The sequence below is a fragment of the Somniosus microcephalus genome, chromosome 29 (assembly GCF_052327205.1).
Source record: "Somniosus microcephalus isolate GS21.2 chromosome 29, FLI_Smic_1.0, whole genome shotgun sequence".
NCBI lineage: Eukaryota > Metazoa > Chordata > Chondrichthyes > Squaliformes > Somniosidae > Somniosus > Somniosus microcephalus.
In genome coordinates, this window is record NC_141015.1 from 24228512 (window position 1) to 24248506 (window position 19995).

The window sequence follows — 19995 nt, forward strand, 5'->3', positions numbered from 1 at the left end:
TACTCGAATGAGGACAGGATCCCATCACCTGACATGGCGAGTTGTAGGTTTAGCACGTCTTGTAAAAAAACACATGGAAAGAAGCAGGAATGTGAAAAGACCAACTTTATTTTTTAAATATATACAATTTAGGCTTGTATCGTTGTAAAATTTCTCACATTCGAGGCAAAAAATCAAGACATCAGGGAGGATTCAAATATAGAGGTGAAAAGACAAAACATGCCAGATTAGACAAAACAAATACAGTTCTGAGATAGTAAATTCTTGGGTTTTTTAACTTGAAGAATCACATGTTTTTTCTTAAATACAGATATTAAGAAAAAAAGGTTTATTTTAGATTAGCAAACAAAAGATTATCCAAACCAATCACGATGCATTAACCCAACAATATGATGCACCTGGGTCTTACTTTTAAGAATGTTTGGTTGATGTTTCTGAAGATACAGGAGGACGCCGAGTAAATCACTTGGCTACTTACTGATTGGAAAATGATCCAAACTATCCTTGAAGTACCTTTTTTTTGCGTTGCCTTTATCAACTGTTTATTTTACCTTATAAAATAGTTTAAACACAAGGACGCTGTTTACATATTTGTTATCCGTGTCCAGTTTCCTATAAAGGTTATTCCCATTCAGTCGCGTTGCTGTTTAATTTCTACCTAGAGACAAAATGTGTATTTGCAAGCTCTGCAGAACAATTTAACCTGCGATAGATTCCCATCTATGTCTATTTTTCCCCAGTACGTTTTGTCAATTCTGTGTTAAAAGTCATTTGCTGTCTAAATTCAAAAGACAAAGTAAAGGAAATTTAATTTTGTGTTAAACTTTTCTTTCAGAACAGATTCATTAACTAAAGGGCCCATTATATGATTATAAAGCATTATTTAATGTGTGCGCGGTGCGGGGAGAGTAATAAAGGCCCATATTTTCATTAGTAGGTTCTCAGGAGGCAAACCTAGAAGAGCCTCACAGGCGTGTTGTTGTTGTTTTTCATTAGTACATAACAATTCCGCTGACATGGTTATCTAATCCAATTCCTATTCTATCTCCTAGGTTTCGAGAAACATTTAAAGGTTAGATCTGAGCGGTGTAATCAGTAAAATGTAATTGATAAGTAGAAGGTAGTTCAGCAAAATGTAATTACACAGATTGATATTAATGCATCTATTTTGTTGCAGGATCCAGCAGATAATTTGGATTGTAAATGACTCAGAGTCTCGAAATCAAGGTCGAGCTCTATTTCTGTATTGACTTTGTTGTGGTTTGATGTGGTGCAGACTGGAGCGCGACGATGTGCACTTTATGAACGTTCAATTCGATTTGGCTTTCTGATCCTGTTCAGTACTTGTTCCTGCAATCGATCAACGCGAGGGGAATGAGGAACACTGTGCAATGCAAGGAACCTTAGAAATGAATGAATGCTTCTGGTGTTTGTGCACATAAAATAAAATGTAGGTACTGTGACCAGCCTACATCCAGTGTACTACTCGGAACCCTGCCAATTAAAGCGGAAGTGTATGTCAGGGAAAGAGCAAGAACATTAAACATTTAAGAAAGGGCCTGATGGTCATCGACCTGAAACGTTAACTGTTCCTCTCTCCACAGATGCTGCCTGACCTGGAGTATTTCCAGCATTTTCCACAGGACATGGAATCGGTTTTGTTGGGGGCTCACCAACAACCTGCATACTTGCCAATCCCTTCCCTGATTGCTCACTCAGGCTGGGCCAGATTATGCATGATCGTTACCTCCATACTAGATGTCTCCAATGCGCTCCTGGTCATCCTCCCAAGCAACACCTTCCCAGAAAAGATTTAAAATAAATAAACGCAAGCTCCTTCTTCTTCCCAGCAACCCCAACTTGTCCAGAACCGGCATCCTGCCCTGCAGTAAATCCCACTCGCCCATTATCCCATTCTTGTTAAAATAACAACAGGAAATGCTGGAAACACTCAGCAGGCCAGGCAGCATCCGTGGAGAGAGAAACAGAGTTAACGTTTCAGGTCTGTGCCCCTTAGACAGAACTGGAAAAAGTTAGGGATGTAACAGGTTTTAAACAGGTGCAGAGGCAGGGTATTGGGGGGGGGGGGGGGGAAAGAGGGGAGGAAGGAATCAAAGGTCTGTGCTAGGGTGGAAGGTAGGAGAGATTAAATGTTGCAAATGGGGATGGCAGAATCATCAACAGCTGCTGCCTGAAAAAATGGGGTGGGATATAGTCTGAAATTGTCGAACTTAATGTTGAGTCCAGAAGGCTGTAAAGTGCCTAATCGAAAGATGAGGTGCTGTTCCTCGAGCTTACGTTGAGATTCATTGGAACAGTGTAAGAGGCCGAGGATAGAGGTGATCTTGCTGATCTAGACCGGCTCCCTGCTCCTTAAAGCATTACATGTAAAAATAATCGTCTTCACTACAAATTTCTCCATAGCCTCATCCCATCCTCCATCAGCCCAACATCCACTCCCATGTCCTCTGACTTCACCTTGTCTGCACCCCCTCTCCTGCACCATTGTTGACAGAACTTGCAGCTGTCTTGGCCCTACTCTCTGAAACTCCTTCTCTAAACCCCTCTCCTTTCCATTTCCCTATGCAAGGCTTCTTTATACTAGTCTAGATTTAGATTTCTCTAATATCCTTCTCACTGACCTCCTGTTCTCCACATTCCATAATCTCCATCTGGTCAAAAACCCAGTGGCCTGTATCCCTGCTCACACAAAGTCCAACTGACCCCAAATCCTCACTGATCTACATTGACTTCCAGTCCTAATAAATTAAATTTAAAATCCTGGTCTTCAAATTCCCTCATTGCTTTTCTGCAAGCTCTACTCATATCCTCTTTCACACCCTTCTGGCTCTGGCTTTTTGTGCATTCTGCCCACCCTTCACTCCCACCATTCATAGCAGAGTGTTCAACTGGTTCTGTCTTATTCTCTGGGATTCCATCTATAAACCCCACTGGGCCTCTCCTCTTCACCGTTAAAGACCTTCTCGAAACCAATCTTTTCAACCACATTTTTGGTCATCCCTCCTAATCCCTCCCTCCATGGTTGGCTTTTGCTCCCTTATCTATTCCTATTCACTTTTTTCTCTTCCCCCTTCCCTGCCCCATAAAGTAGATTGGGACATGTTTCTTCTGAAGGAATTTGTTTAGGATTCTTTAAAAGGAAACTTCATGCTTCAAACTGTTTTATCCAACAAACACTTTAATATCCACCTTTTGAGGCAGTTAATCTATTGAACAAAAAATGTTTTAAAGTGGGCACCATCCACTTACCAGGCAGTATTCAAATTCCAGAGCCACATCCTATTGCTTACATTGTTTGGGAAACCAAAGGTATCAACACAGGAAGAATTTTTAAAACTAGATTTCAATCCAAAAATTGTCCCTTTGTATTTGAACAGAATTTCGTTGTGTTAATCATTCTGGACAAACTTTATTCAGACACAGATGCTCTACTTCCCAATACTGAGCCAGTAACAGGTACTGTCCTGTACATTTATAATGCTAATGGAAATGATTATTAAATGTGCTTGGAAATCAATATGAAAACATTTTAAATGCATTGTTGATGTGATAATATAATTGAGGGGAAATATGTTTAAGTACAGAAATTGAAATTTAATTTAATTAACATAAAAGTGCAGTGATTTCATGAAATCTGATTTGTGGGAGGGGGAAAGAGGGTAATTGAAATTCCGTACATCTAATATTCTAAATATTCAGAAATAGGTTTTGATATTGTATTCTTGGCTTTTCTTGGTGGCAGCATAGAGCAATCTGTTAATAATCCATACTGTTAAAACTGAAGAAATTAAACTGGCTTGGCATTTTCTGAATCAGTTTCCCTTTGCTACCTCCTCAAAGCCCATCTTTTTAACCAAGCTTTCTTTCACCCCTTCTCGTCTCTCCCTCCATAGTTCAGTATCTGTTCCCTTATCTATTTCCCCTTTTCTTCCTCCCCCCATAAAGCACCTTAGGATATTTTCTACATTAAAAGTATTATATAAATGCATGTCGTCTAACACCATATAGACAATTATTTCCAATTCAGACTATTACAATGACAACTTCCTCCACAAACATTTGAAGGTTGGTGTCTCGTGAATCTTCCCTTGCCAAGAATGGTAGAAAACAGCTTTTTATTTCAGCAAATATGAGAGTGAGTCATTGCATTTTAAAATGCATCATTTTAATGTTTTGAAAAATGCAATTAAAATGTGCAAAAAACCTTTTCATCGACATTTTACCACATTAACAACGACTGTGACAAATTCAGAGATCAGCTTTCTGATTCTTCTGGCGGTCTGTTCTGCTAGTAGCACAGCTTAGTTATTACATCGGGGAATTATTTTAATATAGAGGACACTGTAAAAAGTGCTCACCCCTTTACAGCTACATTTTTAATCCAAAAGCAGTCAAATCAATGTTGCCGTTATTCTTCACTTGTTAAAAGATTTTGATCGAGTGCAAATGGACAAATTCAGGCACTTTTGGAATAAAATTAAAAGGAGTGGGACCAAGAGTTTAGGAGTAACACATGACGAGATGAAGGAATATAGAGGGGAATGGGTTAAACAGCTATATCACTATAGTTAATTCGAAAAGACCCTGAAGCTTAAAAGGTAACACAAATAAACAGTCAACAATCTCGTCAGGAACAATGATCAAAATGATAACTGTTTCTTTGATTTGGGTGCAATCTGTAATTGGGCACGACATTCTATTCACCTGTCAAAAATGCTCAACCAAAATTCACACGGAAATTATTAGCTTGTTTTGCAGAAACTTTACTGCAATACCAGAAAGTTTGTGTGTAAATTGGACAGTGATTATTGAACTTTCACATAGTCACGAATAGTAGCACTTGGAGCCGCAGTCGACATTTGTTGGGATGTTGAATGCGAGCGTGTGCAGTAGGGGGGGCAACACGGGTAAAATTCCTTCTGCTGATAATTTAGTGAAACAGTTGCCGTAAGTACAAAACGGGAGATTCCATTTTGCACTCTATCATTTTACCAGAATTACCGACAGGAGGAATTTCACCTTCCTCTCTCTCTCATGGATTAGCAACCTAGAACGATAAATATTTTTATTTACGTAGGTATATTATTGGCGCAGGTCACGATTTGTGTTATCTAACTTTTCATTTTTGAGACAAAGACGCCTAAAACAAAATCGAGGATACTCAGTATGGAACTGTGGATTCAATTCTCTATACAACAGCACAAGAATAAAACAAAAAGTTTCTAAGAACTTAAAAGCTACAATGAAAATTTTGACAAACACAAAGGGGAGTTTAAAGCTCAATGGGGGAGAAATTGGGTGAGTAGCGCCACCTGTTAGTGCCTAAAGAGGCAGTCAGTGGCTGTAGCGCCACTGGCTGCGTCTCCAGCGATATTCAGATGGGGCGCTAATGGTGGCGTTAGGCATTTGCGCTGCGCCGCCACCGATGACGTCATCGGTGTGCGCAGCGCCCCATTCGTGATATTTGGTAGCGAACGCCGCAGTTGCGCCGCTCGCTACCCGCGCCCGGTTCACAGGGCCTTACTGTGCCGGCAGCGGCGCAAGTTAAGGTGGAGGTGCGGGGCGGCCGCCTGCCAGCACCTCCGTCCCCGGCCTCCTAACCACCCCCCCCCCCCCGCGGCATTGCCGGCTGTTCCCCGAGAGCCCGGCACTTCTCCTTGGTGCCGGGCTCATTTGCCGGCACTCGCGAGCGGGGATCGCGCTGTTGCAGGCACCTCCCCCATAACAGTGGGAGGAAGGCCTGCAGTACCGCAGCGTGCCGTGCCGCAGCATGTGGCGCTGTGGCACGTTGCGCTGCGATAATCAGTTTCAGCGCCCTAAGAGGGACGCGGAGTGCCTCGAGCCTCGCCCCGTGTCCCTCGAGGGGCACTGAAACTGAATGGCCCAGAACTTGGTGTCGGGGGCTTGCCACGCGTGCAAGCCCCCGATCTGCACTCACCCTGCGCGCTGACATCTGAAGCCCGGGCCTGCTTGCATTTCCTGTCACAGGCCCGGTTCTGATGTCAGCGCGCAGTGCTTACCTGATCCAGCGGCGTAGTTAGTGCGATGTGCCGGCTGGGATCAGGTGAGCACTTTACAACCAATCAGGGGAGGGGAAGGTTCATTCATGAGTTTGAGTGTAAGAACTGTCAAACTCATGAAAACTACAGGGGCCCAAAACACTATTTAATCTTTAAATAAAAATTTAAAAAACATCCCAATCATTAAATTAAGTATAAATAAGTTTAAAAAAATAATTTAAACAATTTTTTTTTTGAAAAAAATAAATTTTTAATAAAAAGGGTCTAAAACTAAACTTACCTTATCGCAGATTCTTTAAAATAATAAACCTGTGGGAAAAAAAATTCTAAATTACACTAAAACACCACTTACCTGTAAAAATAAATACTTACGTGTGCTTTTTACAAGCGTAAAGACCGGAGGCCTTTACACATGCGCAAATCCCCCAAAACAGAGGAAATCCAAGACGCACGCGCTAGCCTCTTCACCTCTTGGGTTAGAGGAGAGGAAATGCCGGTTTTCAGCGCATGCGCTGTGCATGCTGAAAACCGGCATTTCCTCCGGCCAGGCGCGTTGAGTACCCCTTCCGTACTCACGCGTTTGGGGAGGAATTTCTGCCCCAATATCTGGCGATTGGTATTACTCCGATCGCTGCGCTAAATCCTGCGCTCCGCTGACTTTTGCGCCCCTACCCAATTTCTAGGCCAATGTGCTGTGTGAGCTGCCTTTTAATTGTTTCCAGAATTCAGCGTTAAAATGCTCTTAGCAGGGAGGAAGAAGTAAATTCAGAAAACAGCTTGGAAGAGACTGGAGCACTGAATCACAAGTATAGGATGAGGTTTCATAGTTGTCAATATAAGGAGTAAAACACTTGTTCAAATTGTAATTTAATTATTATCATACATAAGTGAAGTGTTAAGTTCCGTTCAGCATTGAAACAGCAATTTATAAAGACAAATATTTTTAAAATCCACTCAAAATGTGGAAAAAAAGATATAATTTTTGATGAAGCTAGCTGAAGAAATTGAATTCACTGTCAAGATTTAATATCAACTTTCATTCTTAATGTAAACCAGGTTTTGCATTTTAAATAAAACTTTTAGAAGAAACATAGCAACATAGGAGTAGGCCCTTCAGCCCTTCGAGCCTGCTCCGCCATTCAATACGATCATGGCTGATCCTCGATCTCAATACCATATTCCCGCTCTCTCCTCATACCCCTCGATGCCTTTTGTGTCTAGAAATCTATCGATCTCCTTCTTAAATATATTCAGTGACTTGGCCTCCACAGCAACCTTTCAGTTTTCTTACAAGTGCAGTATATTCTGAGCTAGCTTGCTCAGTTGGTAACGCTTCTGCCTGAATCAGGAGATTCTGGGTTCAAGCCTCACTACAGATTTCTAGCACATGACAGACGCTGCACGGCAGTACCGAGGGGAAGGCTGTATTAGCAGAGGTGTTGAGACATTAAACCGAGGCCCTACCTGCCCGCTCAAGTGGACGTAAAAGATCCCAAGGCACCATTCAAAGAAGTGTGGGAAGTTCTCCCAGTGTTGTAGCCAACATTCCTCCCTTCACCAACACCATCGTAAACAAATGATCTGGTCACTGATTCATTTGGTGTTGGTGGACTCTTGCTAATGCTTGCATTGGCTGCTGTGTTTGTCTACATAATAGCGATTGCACGTCAAAAAGTTTTCACTGGTTGTAAAGCACTTTCCAATGTCCTGAGAATGTGATAAGGTGCCACATAAATTCAAGTTCTTCCTTCCCTCACCACCCCCCCGCCCCCTGCCCCCCGCCCCGTGTTGCTGCTGGGATCTCAGAATAGCATAATATTGGGATATGTTTGTTTGAGCCTCGAAAAAACAGCAAGCAGCACAAGTGGAGAGCACCTTTAGCAATATAACACCAGGAGTAGAGGTGATGGAGTCATTGTAGGCGATGAATTAACACAAGATGCATATTGGCATGACATTAAATCTTATTGCCTTAAATTGGATTTTTCTATAGCCTATAACCAAAACAAATGTTATTTTTACTGGAAGGTCCAGTGTTCCACATTAAAATCTGTAATTTGAACGTACCTTCTGATTACATTCATCCATTCCCCTAAAACAAATTCAATGCAATGAAAATACATTTTAAACAACAAAAATCTACTTTTGGTTTATTTAGAATGTTTGTACACATCTAGTTCTTAAATATTATTTACAATAGTATTAATTATTAATATCAATCATTATTCATAGTAGTTATTATTTGGGCTGTGTTAGTTAAATGCTCCCCAGACTAGCGAACAGGTCTGTTTAGCCAAAGAAATCGGGTGATACAAAAGTGAAGATTTTCATCTATCTTTGGATCAAAATTAAATATAGTAGTTTTCTGGGAATGGAGGTAGTTAAGTGCATTGAAATCACAGATTTAAACTCGACACACTGCAGTTTTAAAGGTCCTTTTTTCCATATGTGAGGTAGATAGCAACATTTTCTCAACATTATATCTCCAAGAAACTCAACGCGGGTTAAAGATCTCTCTTCAATTCTACATCACTGACTAAAAAGTACACATTTCAAGTAATTTCTTCAGTATTACATTTTACCCCTAACACAGGAGCAAATTGAAAGCAGTATTGTATCTTCAAGTTTTTTTCTGTTGCCCTTTTTTAACATTTCCCATGGCTAATTGAACCGCTACTATTAAAATGATTGCGTTACAGGAAACTTTCGATTTACCGGCACCTAAATAACCAGAAATCTCGGTTAACCGGCAAAATTCAGGAGTAGGTTTTACTTCATATTTATTTGCCTTCTTCCATTTGTTGCTGTGCAAGGGTGTGGCTGCAGCTGTTGCTAAGCTACAGAGACGCTTGAAACTTCTGGCCATTGTTCTACAGTTGTTGCTAAGCAATAGGGTTTGTTGCTTTATACGGAGCTGTCAGCTCTCCCTATCTTTTACTATAGCGTTCGGTTATCCGGAATTTTTGATGAACTGGCACCACGTCGGTCCCGTCCGTGCTGGATAAAAGAAAGTTTCCTGTACTTAGCAGCAATTAAACCGGGAGCTCAGTCACACCGCTGACATGATTCGCAGCACCTTCAGGAATGTTCACCGAAATTCCGGTTTCAGTCTCCAGATTCCATCTCCAGATGCGCTTCTGTGGAAAGCGCACAAGTTCCTGAGAAGTTCTCGGAAAACAACTGTCTGCGCAGCTGATAACCTGGACTGGAATTCTTGCAACAGCTCCGCAGTCGTGGCTTGTCCGTCGCTGCTAGCCTGGAATGCAATGAAGTTCCGCATTTCCACCAACAGGTCGTCGTGCTCGGTCGGAACAGGGGCCGGCACCGTCGCAGGCTCAGAGCTCTCGTCGCTTTCGAGCCTTTGGAAGAGAGTCAGGTGGTTCCTCGCTCGCATTTTGGCCAGCAGCGAGTACGACGACGGAAGCGCACGACTCGCCTCTTCTTCCGTTGCAACACCACTGAAATGAGATCTGGCAACTTTGTCCTTTTCAATGACAGCGGCATCCTAACCGGAAAAAGTAAACCAAAATAAAAGATCTTCTTGTTCAATTCATTCACTGCACTCACAGTCAGTAAAGAAAAATAATATATAGAGCAAAGCTTAGAGTTAAGAAAACACTAACAAGTCAAATCTTTGTCAACCCTTGCAGCAGCTATCACAAAAGTTAAGGAAATTAGATACATTTCTGATATAAAATATTAAGTTGATGCACAGCATTTATTTCTAGTGACTCAGTACTTAAGGCATTATTCAAAAATGATCCAAAAAATATTGTGTCAGTATTAGTAAAGGTACAGCTCACATTATGGTTAATATACTCTGATCACTAGGCATCTAGCATGCTAGGTAACATAAGAAATAGGAGCAGGAGTCGGCCATTCGGCCCTTCGAGCCTGCTCTGCCATTCAATGAGATCATGGCTGATCTTCTGCCTCAATTCCATTCACCGGCCCTATCGCCATATCCCTTGATGCCCTTACTAGTCAGAAATCTATCGACTTCTGTCTTGAATATATCCAATGACTGAGCCTCCACAGCCCTCTGGGGTAGAGAATTCCAACGATTCACTACCCTGTGTGTGAAGAAATTTCTTCTCATCAGTCCTGAATGGCCTACCCTTTATCCTGAGGCTGTGGCCCCTGGTTCTAGACTCCCCAGCCAAGGGAAACATTCTCCCAGCATCCACCCTATCAAGCCCTGTAATAATTTTGTATGCTTCAATGAGATCCCCTCTCATTCTTCTGAATTCAAGAGAATACAGGCCTAGTTTACTCAATCTCTTCTCATATGACAGTCCCGCCATCCCAGGAATCAATCTCGTGAACCTTCGCTGCACTCCCTCTATGGCAAGTATATCCTTCCTTAGGTAAGGAGACCAAAATTGTACACAGTACTCCAGGTGTGGTCTCACCAAGGTGTACCAGTGACATCCAGTGGCCTAACATTTAATGCTGTTGAAACTTTTCACTCTGCTGTATAACAAAGTACAATATGGCCAGTTTAATCAAATACCCTGTTTCTAATAGTTAAATCAAACCAACAGTGTTTGGTGAAGGTGTGCTGGCTACTACAAGCTACTGACTTGCAGATATCCTGGCATGCTACCTGTCGATATCCTGGCATGCTACCTGTCGCTATCCTGGCATGCTACTTGTCTGAACCAAGGTTAGATCAAGTATCTGCTATTACATAAACTGACTTGCTTGAATTGCTAGCTCAAGTATCTGTTTATTCAATAGCCTCAGTGGGTTCCCACATACCACTCAGTAGCCTAGCTGAATACAGCAGACCAGTTAACACACCAGATGCCAGTTGTTCAACAAGATACTGAAAGTTTAGAGTCAAAGGACACAAATAGTTGCAGCACCACAGTGTGACACAAATAACTACACACCCATTTTATCAGCCATTTAATGGAAGCAACATTCTTTCTCAAGACTTCAATGCAGGATAGGCATGGGCATTGAATTTCTGCATCTATATTCAATCTGAAATAAGATGCCTCTGTCCCTACAGCATGGAACTCATTCAAATTTAGCCTAGTCACCAATGCTTTCCAAATAGGAATTTGAAGTTTGTTGGGTCCAATAATATCAATTTACATTTATATAAACACGTTTAACAAAAAAAATGTCCCAAGACACGTCACCAACAGACATAAGGAAAACAGAGGCCCAGCCAAGAGGTAAACACAATGAAGTAGGTACTGGGTAATGTTTTTGAGGTGAAGTGGTTTTGATTGTTGTTGGGAAAAGCTTATAATGGGATGTCTAGTTTGTCTCTCCATTCGATGGCCTCCTGAGATGCTGAGTGGAGAAATGAGGTGCCTCCCGCAGCAGATCTCAGTGGGCAGGTTGATGTGATGGGTTCCATGGTCTGGGACTCATGGCCACAGTCGCACTTCGGGTCATCCCTCATCTTCCGCCTGTGGAGCAGGTGGCCGCACCGTCCATGTGGTGGGCACTGTCTCCGAGGGAGGTCGGGGCCAGGGGCCTCTGCTGTTGGGTCAGTGGTGAGGTCTTGGTTCTTTATGTTGCATGCGTCCCATGACGCCATCCATCTGGATAGTGGGTTGATTCCAGCTGCGTGAATATTGGGCTGCTGTTTCCCAGAATGGCCGGCGTGATTTTAAGTGTGGTTTCGATGATGGTTAGGATGTGGGGTTTCAAGCTCAACTCAGAATTGAACAGAACAAATGGACTTGGGTGTCAGTCACTTAGCGGTTAACTTGGTTTCTTTAATAGCATAGGTGACAACCAAAGTCTGACTGCCATTATTGTCAGTCTAGGGAGGGAAAGAGACATGTCTTCAGGCTGGTTGATATGCCTGAATGGTACTGCTAATATGGGGGTAGGGGAATAACCTTTGTTACTTTCCTCTGATCTTCAACAGAACCTTCAGGGCAAAGTAGAACAGTAGAAAAGCAAACAACTGCTTGTAGAAGATTCTGAAAATGTTTCTTATTTTGCTACAATAAAAGTGTTTTTTTAAATTCATTCATGGGGATGTGGGTGTCGCTGGCAAGGCCAGCATTTATTGCTTATCCCTAATTGCCTTTGAGAAGGTGGTGGTGAGCTGCCTTCTTGAACTGCTGCAGTCCGTGAGGTGAAGGTACTCCCAACAGTGCTGTTAAGGAGGGATTTTATTTGTGATTTCTTTTAATTGAACATAGTGATTTTTGTACTTGACTCATTTTACAGTATTATAGTTCCACAAATTTAATGTTATGTCTTACTATGAGCCCAATGCCTATAAAATCCCTGAATACTTGGCTACAGCCATCAATATGCAGGCTGGCTACTCTAGTCCTAACAACAACCATCAATTGCACTGTGGGACAATGAGCACTGGTTAAAGTGATTGTTATAAATTACTTGAGTTTCACATTATCTCAATCCTCAATTAATTAACATCCTTGTAATAACTTGCAAGTATTCTATTATTCTTTATTATTAAGTGATTAGTCAAAATCATGTCAACTGTACCTTGCATTTTTCCGGAGTGGATTTAGAAGGAGGGCTGCTGGTTGGAATCAGTGGGTTTTTCTTCTGGCCAAATCTCAGCCTAGGACATGAGAAAATGGAACAAGATTTTGAACTTTCAACATACATTTTACGAAACGGTAGCCTGCATCATGCTCACACAGTATGTTGCTATTATGCTTTGAATCCATGTTACTACTTTTTCAGCTTAAGAGAACACCGTTTACACAGGCACGTTAAACAGTACTTTAAATCCCATAAATCCTCTCATCCTAATCAAATTGGTGCTGAAATAACATTACAAAGTAAATAATGCACAAGAAGGAGGAGGAAATATGTAATCAAGAGGATCAGATGACACAAGCAAAACTCAACCAGTTTGTTATCCAAACCTAACCCTTCTTTTACAAAAATATATACAAGAAACTTTGGTTTATCCGGAGGTTGTATGTCCGGAAACCTCGATCTACCGGCAGAAATCAGGAGCCGTTTTGTTAGGTTTTTTTTCTTCTCGTGGCTTTGTTTTCAACAGTCGGGCTCTGGAAAGTCTCTCTGAAGCTGTTGCTAAGCTACAGAGACGCTTCCAAGGTACGGGCCGACTGTTAACAAACACTGTTGCTTAGCACCAGCTTGTAAACAGTCGGCCCGTACCTTGGAAGCGTCTCTGTAGCTTAGCAACAGCTTGTAGTCAGATACGGAGATGAAAACCTCCGTATGCTTCAACATTAACTTTGTATGTCCGGCAGTTTTGATAGATTGGCAACAGCTCGGTCCCGTCGGTGCCGGATATAACAAAGTTTCCTGTACATGTTAATTCATAGGAACAATTTAAATTTGGATCTATTTTACCAGGGTGACATCGCGCAAACCCAAGAGCTGCTCTGGGATTGTCTGACCTCAGGAAACCGTGCTTTTATCCAGGAATATAGATTTCCCAAATGTAATTCTCCTCGGTCAGGTGGCTTCCCAGCACCTTTCAGGTGGGTCTGAAGTCATGGCCCTCACTGTTTGCTATGGAGCCACTCCAGGACCTGGAAGGATGCTTCCCAGTGTTGGCACCAGAGTGGCTTCGTAGATCAGGAGAGCTGACTCAACGTGTTCTGTGCCACAATAAAATTGAATCCTTGACAAGTCTCATTTTCTCCATGAAACTTGTTACAAATTTTGGCCAGTTCCCAATTCATTTACCCTTGCTCAACACAAAAGTCAGCAATGTATTGGCAAGTACACACTTCCTATGAGGCTAAACTTGACCTTAAGAACAAAGTAATTTGTGATAGTGTACTATAAGATTGAACAATGAACCCCTTTTCCGTTGGGGGTATGCACAGAATTGATCTGTGCTGCACACATTCTCTTCGTGATCAGCAAAAAAACCACCACACTAATAGACCATATAGCTCAGGCTAAAAACTATAAATCAGGTTAACTTATGCAGAAGCAAGGGCAGAAGAGTTGGTTAGATATAGTACTTCACTTAACTTTATCCTGTGTTTCAAAACAATAATTTTCAATGTCTTAGCAGTTCTATTCAATAATTTTCAACTATGAGGCCCTTGTGAGTAGCTTCACGAGAGGTAACATCACTGTGGTCAGAGGCTGGGTATTCTGCGGTGAGTGACTCACCTCCTGACTCCCCAAAGCCTTTCCACCATCTACAAGTCACAAGTCAGGAGTGTGATGGAATACTCTCCACTTGCCTGGATGAGTGCAGCTCCAACAACACTCAAGAAGCTCGACACCATCCAGGACAAAGCAGCCCGCTTAATTAGCACCCCATCCACCACCTTAAACATTCACTCCCTCCGCCACCGGCGTACGTGGCTGCAGTGCGTACCATCTACAAGATACACTCGCCAAGGCTTCTTCAGCAGCATCTCCCAAACCCGTGACCTCTACTGCCTAGAAGGACAAGGGCAGCAGGCGCACGGGAACGCCATCACCTGCAAGTTCTCCTCCAAGTCGCACACCACCCTGACTCGGAAATATATCGTCGTTCATTCATCGGCGCTGGGTCAAAGTCTTGTAACTCCCTCCCTAACAGCACGGTGGGAGTACCTTCACCACACGGACTGCAGCGGTTCAAGGCGGCGGCTCACCACCACCTTCTCAAGGGCAATTAGGGATGGGCAATAAATGCTGGCTTTGCTAGCAACGCCCACATCCCATGAACGAATTAAAAAAAACACTGCATTCTTGATTGAGCCCCCAACCTGTATACCGGCACAGCAAAACAGGAAACTGAAGAACATGGTCATCAGTCTGGGTACAGCTTGTTTCCTTTTGATGTCCAAGTTGATATAAAGGAAGCTAAAAAGATATCTATCGCAATTCACCAAGACTGTCAATTAAAACAGATTTCAACGGTATCAGCGCTGCCTCTCGGGTATACGGCTGCCGATCAAAACCAGCTTCAAAAACACCTATGGTGTCACTGGAACCAAATACCGATCCGCATCTCTCTCTGCCTTGCAGTCAATGAATACATTACAGACTAGCCTAGAGATAACTGTAACCTATGAAGCACGTGTCGTGCATCCAACATGACACTAAAAACGTTCTGGTGCCAATACTACACCGGAGACAAATTTTCCTAAAATAAAATACAACATAATCACTGTAAAAGAATTAGATTAGTAGAGTTTATCTTGTAGACACACCTCAGGTGCATTCTGAAGCTAAAATCTATGAATTTGGATTTTGCATTGTGGTAGTACTCTTTACTTCAGTTATTCTTCCCTGCAACTCTGATTGAAGAGCTGGTGGATAAGCAATGTTTCATCAGAGTTTAAAATCTTAATGCAGGCCAGCAGCACTGTTAATTGGAGGTTTAATAAAATACACTGTTCCTGACATTTTACTATGCAGGGCAAAAATAAAAGATACTGGCCTAGAAATTCGGTGGGGCCCCAAACGGGGCGCCAAGCTCGCCTGGGCGCCGGAATTACCGCTGCGAATGGAGCCGTTGCGCATGCCGGAAATTCAGTTTGAGCACCCCAAGAGGGACGCGGGGCGCTGCTCGAGGCGCCCCGCGACCCTCTTGGGGCGCTGAAACTGAGTATCGCAGCGCAACGTGCCGCAGTGCCACACGCCGCGGCACGGCGCACTGCGGTACTGCAGGCCCTCCTCCCCTTCTTAAGGGGGAGGGGCCTGCACCAGCGCGATGACCGATCGCGAGTGCCGGCAAAAGAGCCCGGCACCGAGAAGTGCCGGGATCTCGGGACACAGCCGGCACTGCCCGGGGGGGGGGGGGGGGGGGGGGGGGGGAGATCAGGAGGCCGGGGACGGAGGTGCTGGCAGACGGCCACCGAAAAAAATGGCCACCCCGCACCGCCACCTTAATTTGCACCACTACCGCCACAGGTAGGCCCCGTGAACCGGGCGCGATTTGCGACCGGCGTTACAGAGGCGGGCGCGACCAAATATCGCGATCGGGGCGGTAGCGGGGCGCTGCACACACCGATGACGTCATCGGTGGCGGCGCAGCGCTACAGGCTAACGCCGCCATTAGCGCCCCGCTAAATATCGCGGGAGGCGTGGCCAGTGGCGCTAAAGCCACTGAGTGCCCTCTTTAGGCGCTAACTGGTGGCGCAGCCCACCGAATTTCTAGGCTACTGTATCTTACAAGTTAACCTGGTATCAGTAAAAGTTGTCGGATTGGGTTCACTAATGTCTTTTAGATAAGGAAATCGGCTGGCCTCACCCGATCAGGGCTGTGTGACTCTAGCCCCGCACCAATGTGATTAACTCTTAACTGCCCTCCGAAATGGCCTAACGAGCTACTCAGTTGTATCAAACTGCTTTCAAGAAGACCCACCACCACCTTCTCAGGGTAACTAGGGATGGGCAATAAATGCCGGCCTTGCCAGCGACGCCCAGATCCCGTGTAGACTTTTTTTTAAATTAAAAAAAACAAGTCAAACTAAAATCAAAACCTCCTGTGCAAGAATTGCACTATTGCCAATATCTTACTTTATAGCAGCTGCTGCTCCTGACAGCTTACTGCCGCCAATCCTGGATGGCACACCAGAGGCACCCAGGCAACGCTGTCTTGAGGCCTTCAGTGCTTTCAAAGCCTCCTGAGCAACTCGATTAGCTTCTGCTTCGACTAATACATAATCGGGGTTGGATGACTCCATGATAACGTCGTGCTTCATCACACTGTGGATTCCTTTATAAACCAGAGAAAAACACTTTCCAAATTAAACAGCGTCATTGCCACAATGGCTACCAACTTTACTGCAATTTTTTGCCGCGAATTAGGCTGGACTGTGCACTGCTAATTAGGACTTGTTGAGCCTCCCATTGTCATCAACTTTTAATACAAGAAATTAAAGGCTATAAAGACAAAAATAAAGATGGAAAAAAATAAAGGTGCACTATGTTACAATACAAATCATCCAGTGTCACATTCATACTAATGCACTAATTATTTGCTCTCCTGCACGATTGTATTTTATGAAATCTAACCACGCCACTCAGTTTCATAATTACATATCTAACGGTGAGCAGACCTGAGCTACATTTGGAACATTTGACTCAATGCCATCATGTAATGGAAATCTTACTTTCAGACTGCAACATCTTTTTTTTATTAAAACACAAAAAATGATCTTACAACATAAATGTAATTAACAACGTAAACACATGCACGATAAATAAAAGACCAGAATTACCAGACTTTTTGAAGAGCTTTTCCAACACATAATCGTCACTCTGCCTGCGGGTTTCCTTCTTCTGTTCTTCCTCATGGTCCCTCTTTTTCATTTTCCGCCTCTTTACCAAGTGTGGAATGCGCTCACCTTCAAAATAGGCATCTTTGCGACGCTTGTGTTTTCTGGCGACTGAAAGAGCCCTATCCTGCTCACCCCCAGTTATCTGATGTTTCGTTTTAGACCGGTGTTTATGATGAAGTCTGTGACTCTTGCCGGTTTCAACCAAGGCAGTGCCAGTTGCATTTTGCAACGTGTCTGAATGCAGAGCACAGTGTTTTCTGTCCGCCTCCTGTACAGTCTGTCCTAGTTCGTGGTCATGATCAGATAGTCCAGCTTTATTGATGGATGTGGAGTGCATCGAGGTGTTACATTCTGCATTATTAGAATTGCTGTTAGCTTTCTCATGCACAGAATCGGTGGACTGACCACTGCCAGAGTTAATATTCAAGCCATGATATTCTGTCTCTGAACTAGATGGACGTTCAGCATTTTTCATTTCTAGTTTTTCCCGAGTAACAGTTTCACAACTGCCAAAAACATTGTCCTCTTTCACTTCATTTTGTGAGCTAATAGAAAGTCTTCCTGACTGGCTTTTCTCTGAATTGTACTGGAAAGGCAAATCACGTGGCAACTTGAAATGCTTGGTGGAGTTTTGGTCTGATGGCGAGATATTTCTCTTCTGTGGAAAAGTGGAAATGCTCCCAGTTTTCTTTCTGTGAATGCTTGGCACATGAACATCTGACCCAGTGCCTAAACGAGAACAAACATAGACACTGGTAGTTAATGAAGAGCCGGTTAAATTAAACATTAATTACAATATTTGAGATATGCACTAGTACGAGTCTATGTGACTTCACTTCAAAAAGTGATTAATTGGCTGTAAAATGATTTGGGACATCCTGAGACCATGAAATGCAAAATGTAAATACAAACTTTTTCTTTCTGAACAAACCTACGATAATCCTGCCAACAATTTCTGCCATTTCTGAAACCTGCTGCTGGGTTCACCCTGTTTCTTTAACTATCTGATTGGTTCACTTCAATTCTCCTCAATCCCTCCCATCAAACACAGCGCTTCGGCCCATCACCCACCAGCTCGTGGAGCAAATTAACAAGCCGCAACTCAAGAGTCAACAACTCAACACGATCCACACCAATCCTCAGGGGTAGCATGCTCGCCTCTGAGTCAGAAGGTTGTGGGTGCAAGTCCCACTCCAGAGAGTCGAGCACAAAATCTAGGCTGACAGTGCAGTACTGAGGGAGCGCTGCACTGTCGAAGGTGCCGTCTTTCGGATGACACATTAAACTGAAGATCCGTCTGCCCTCTCAGGTGGACGTAAAAGATCCCGTGGCACTATCTAGTATCCTGGCTAATATTTATCCCTCAACCAACACCTAAAAACAGATTATCTGATCAATATGACATTGCTGGTTTGTGGGACCTTGCTGTGCGCAAATTGGTTTCCTACATTACAACAGGGACTGCACTTCAAAAGTACATAATTGGCTGTAAAATGCTTTGGGACATCCTGAGGTCGTGAAAGGCACTACATAAATGCAATCTCTTTCCTTTAACTCTGCATGGAGATTCACCAAGCAAATTCTTCCCTTAAGAAGCAAGATGAGGGACAGCAAGTGTGGTGAATTACAATCACTATTTCACAATGCATTGGATTCTATTTGTTAGCTTTAAATTGGGTAATACCTGCAAAAATTGCACTTGTTTCTGTTCCCTGAGAACCATCTGGGCTGCTTAATGTGAAAAGCTCGCTAAGATCATTAGATTTGAAAAACCGTCTCTGCTTTGGGTCCTTCAATACTCGATTAGTCAGAAACTGCTTGAAGATTTGCCTGTAATGAAGTGAGAATTATATAATTCATTTAAAGAAACCACATATGAAAAGATTTACAACTCCCTCTAATTAATTTAGTAATAAAAAAGGAAAATTAAAATCACATGCCTCTTTAGTTATACTGCAGTTTTCTCAGGAACTATATTGCACTAGAACAAACTAACATGCATTTTAAATGTAGTCATATAACCTTTCCACAACTCATCATGAACCTTACACTAGTGTGAATTTATTGCATTTTAAAATTGTTTCATCTCCCAACGCTAATATAATATTAATCTTAAACAAGAATGTTTAAATACGTAGAATATTACTAAATAATTGCATGCAGAAAGTTTCAATTTCCCATGGTGCTCACAAAAGGTAGTCGCCTATCACCAATTTAACATGGTCTCTTTTATAAATGGTGTGGAGATGCCGGAGTTGGACTGGGGTGGACAAATGTAAGAAGTCACACAACACCAGGTTATAGTCCAACAGCTTTATTTGAAATCACAAGCTTTCGGAGCGCTGCTCCTTCTTCAGGTGAAGTGGAGAAATGCATAAAGACACAGCTTATATAGTCAGAGAATCATGTCAGATGTTTACAGGTAACCTTTCCAACTGCCATTTATCACACCTCAGCAGAGAGATAATCACAGCAGTCAAAGGTGTGAATGGTGTCCAAACAGGTCAGTCAGGGAAACATTACATCAAAGAACAATGAGGTGGGGTCACAAATTGCAGATGCTGGGGTCTTCGCTGCACAGGATCTCCAACCAACGCTATACACCAGATACATCGACGACATTTTCTTCCTATGGACCCACGGCGAAGAATCACTGAAAAGACTACACGATAACATCAACAAGTTCCATTCCACCATCAAACTCACCATGGACTACTCCTCAGAATCAGTCTCAT

At 42.9% G+C, this 19995-nt stretch overlaps 1 protein-coding gene across 3 annotated transcripts in view; it reads right to left on the reverse strand.

Annotated features, from left to right (window-relative positions):
• Nucleotides 1-6890: 6890 nt before the first annotated feature.
• The window catches only part of ercc6 (excision repair cross-complementation group 6), a 67478-nt gene continuing 54373 nt past the window's right edge, over nucleotides 6891-19995 (reverse strand). For all 3 annotated transcript variants that reach the window (XM_085970386.1, XM_085970385.1, XM_085970383.1), the window contains exons 17-21: nucleotides 18945-19090; nucleotides 17201-17989; nucleotides 16497-16695; nucleotides 12528-12606; nucleotides 6891-9546 (exon numbers count right to left, since the gene is read on the reverse strand). In XM_085970386.1, the coding sequence (XP_085826512.1) occupies nucleotides 9130-9546; nucleotides 12528-12606; nucleotides 16497-16695; nucleotides 17201-17989; nucleotides 18945-19090 (1630 nt within the window). In that variant the 3' untranslated portion in view covers nucleotides 6891-9129. The remainder of the gene's footprint in view (nucleotides 9547-12527; nucleotides 12607-16496; nucleotides 16696-17200; nucleotides 17990-18944; nucleotides 19091-19995) is intronic.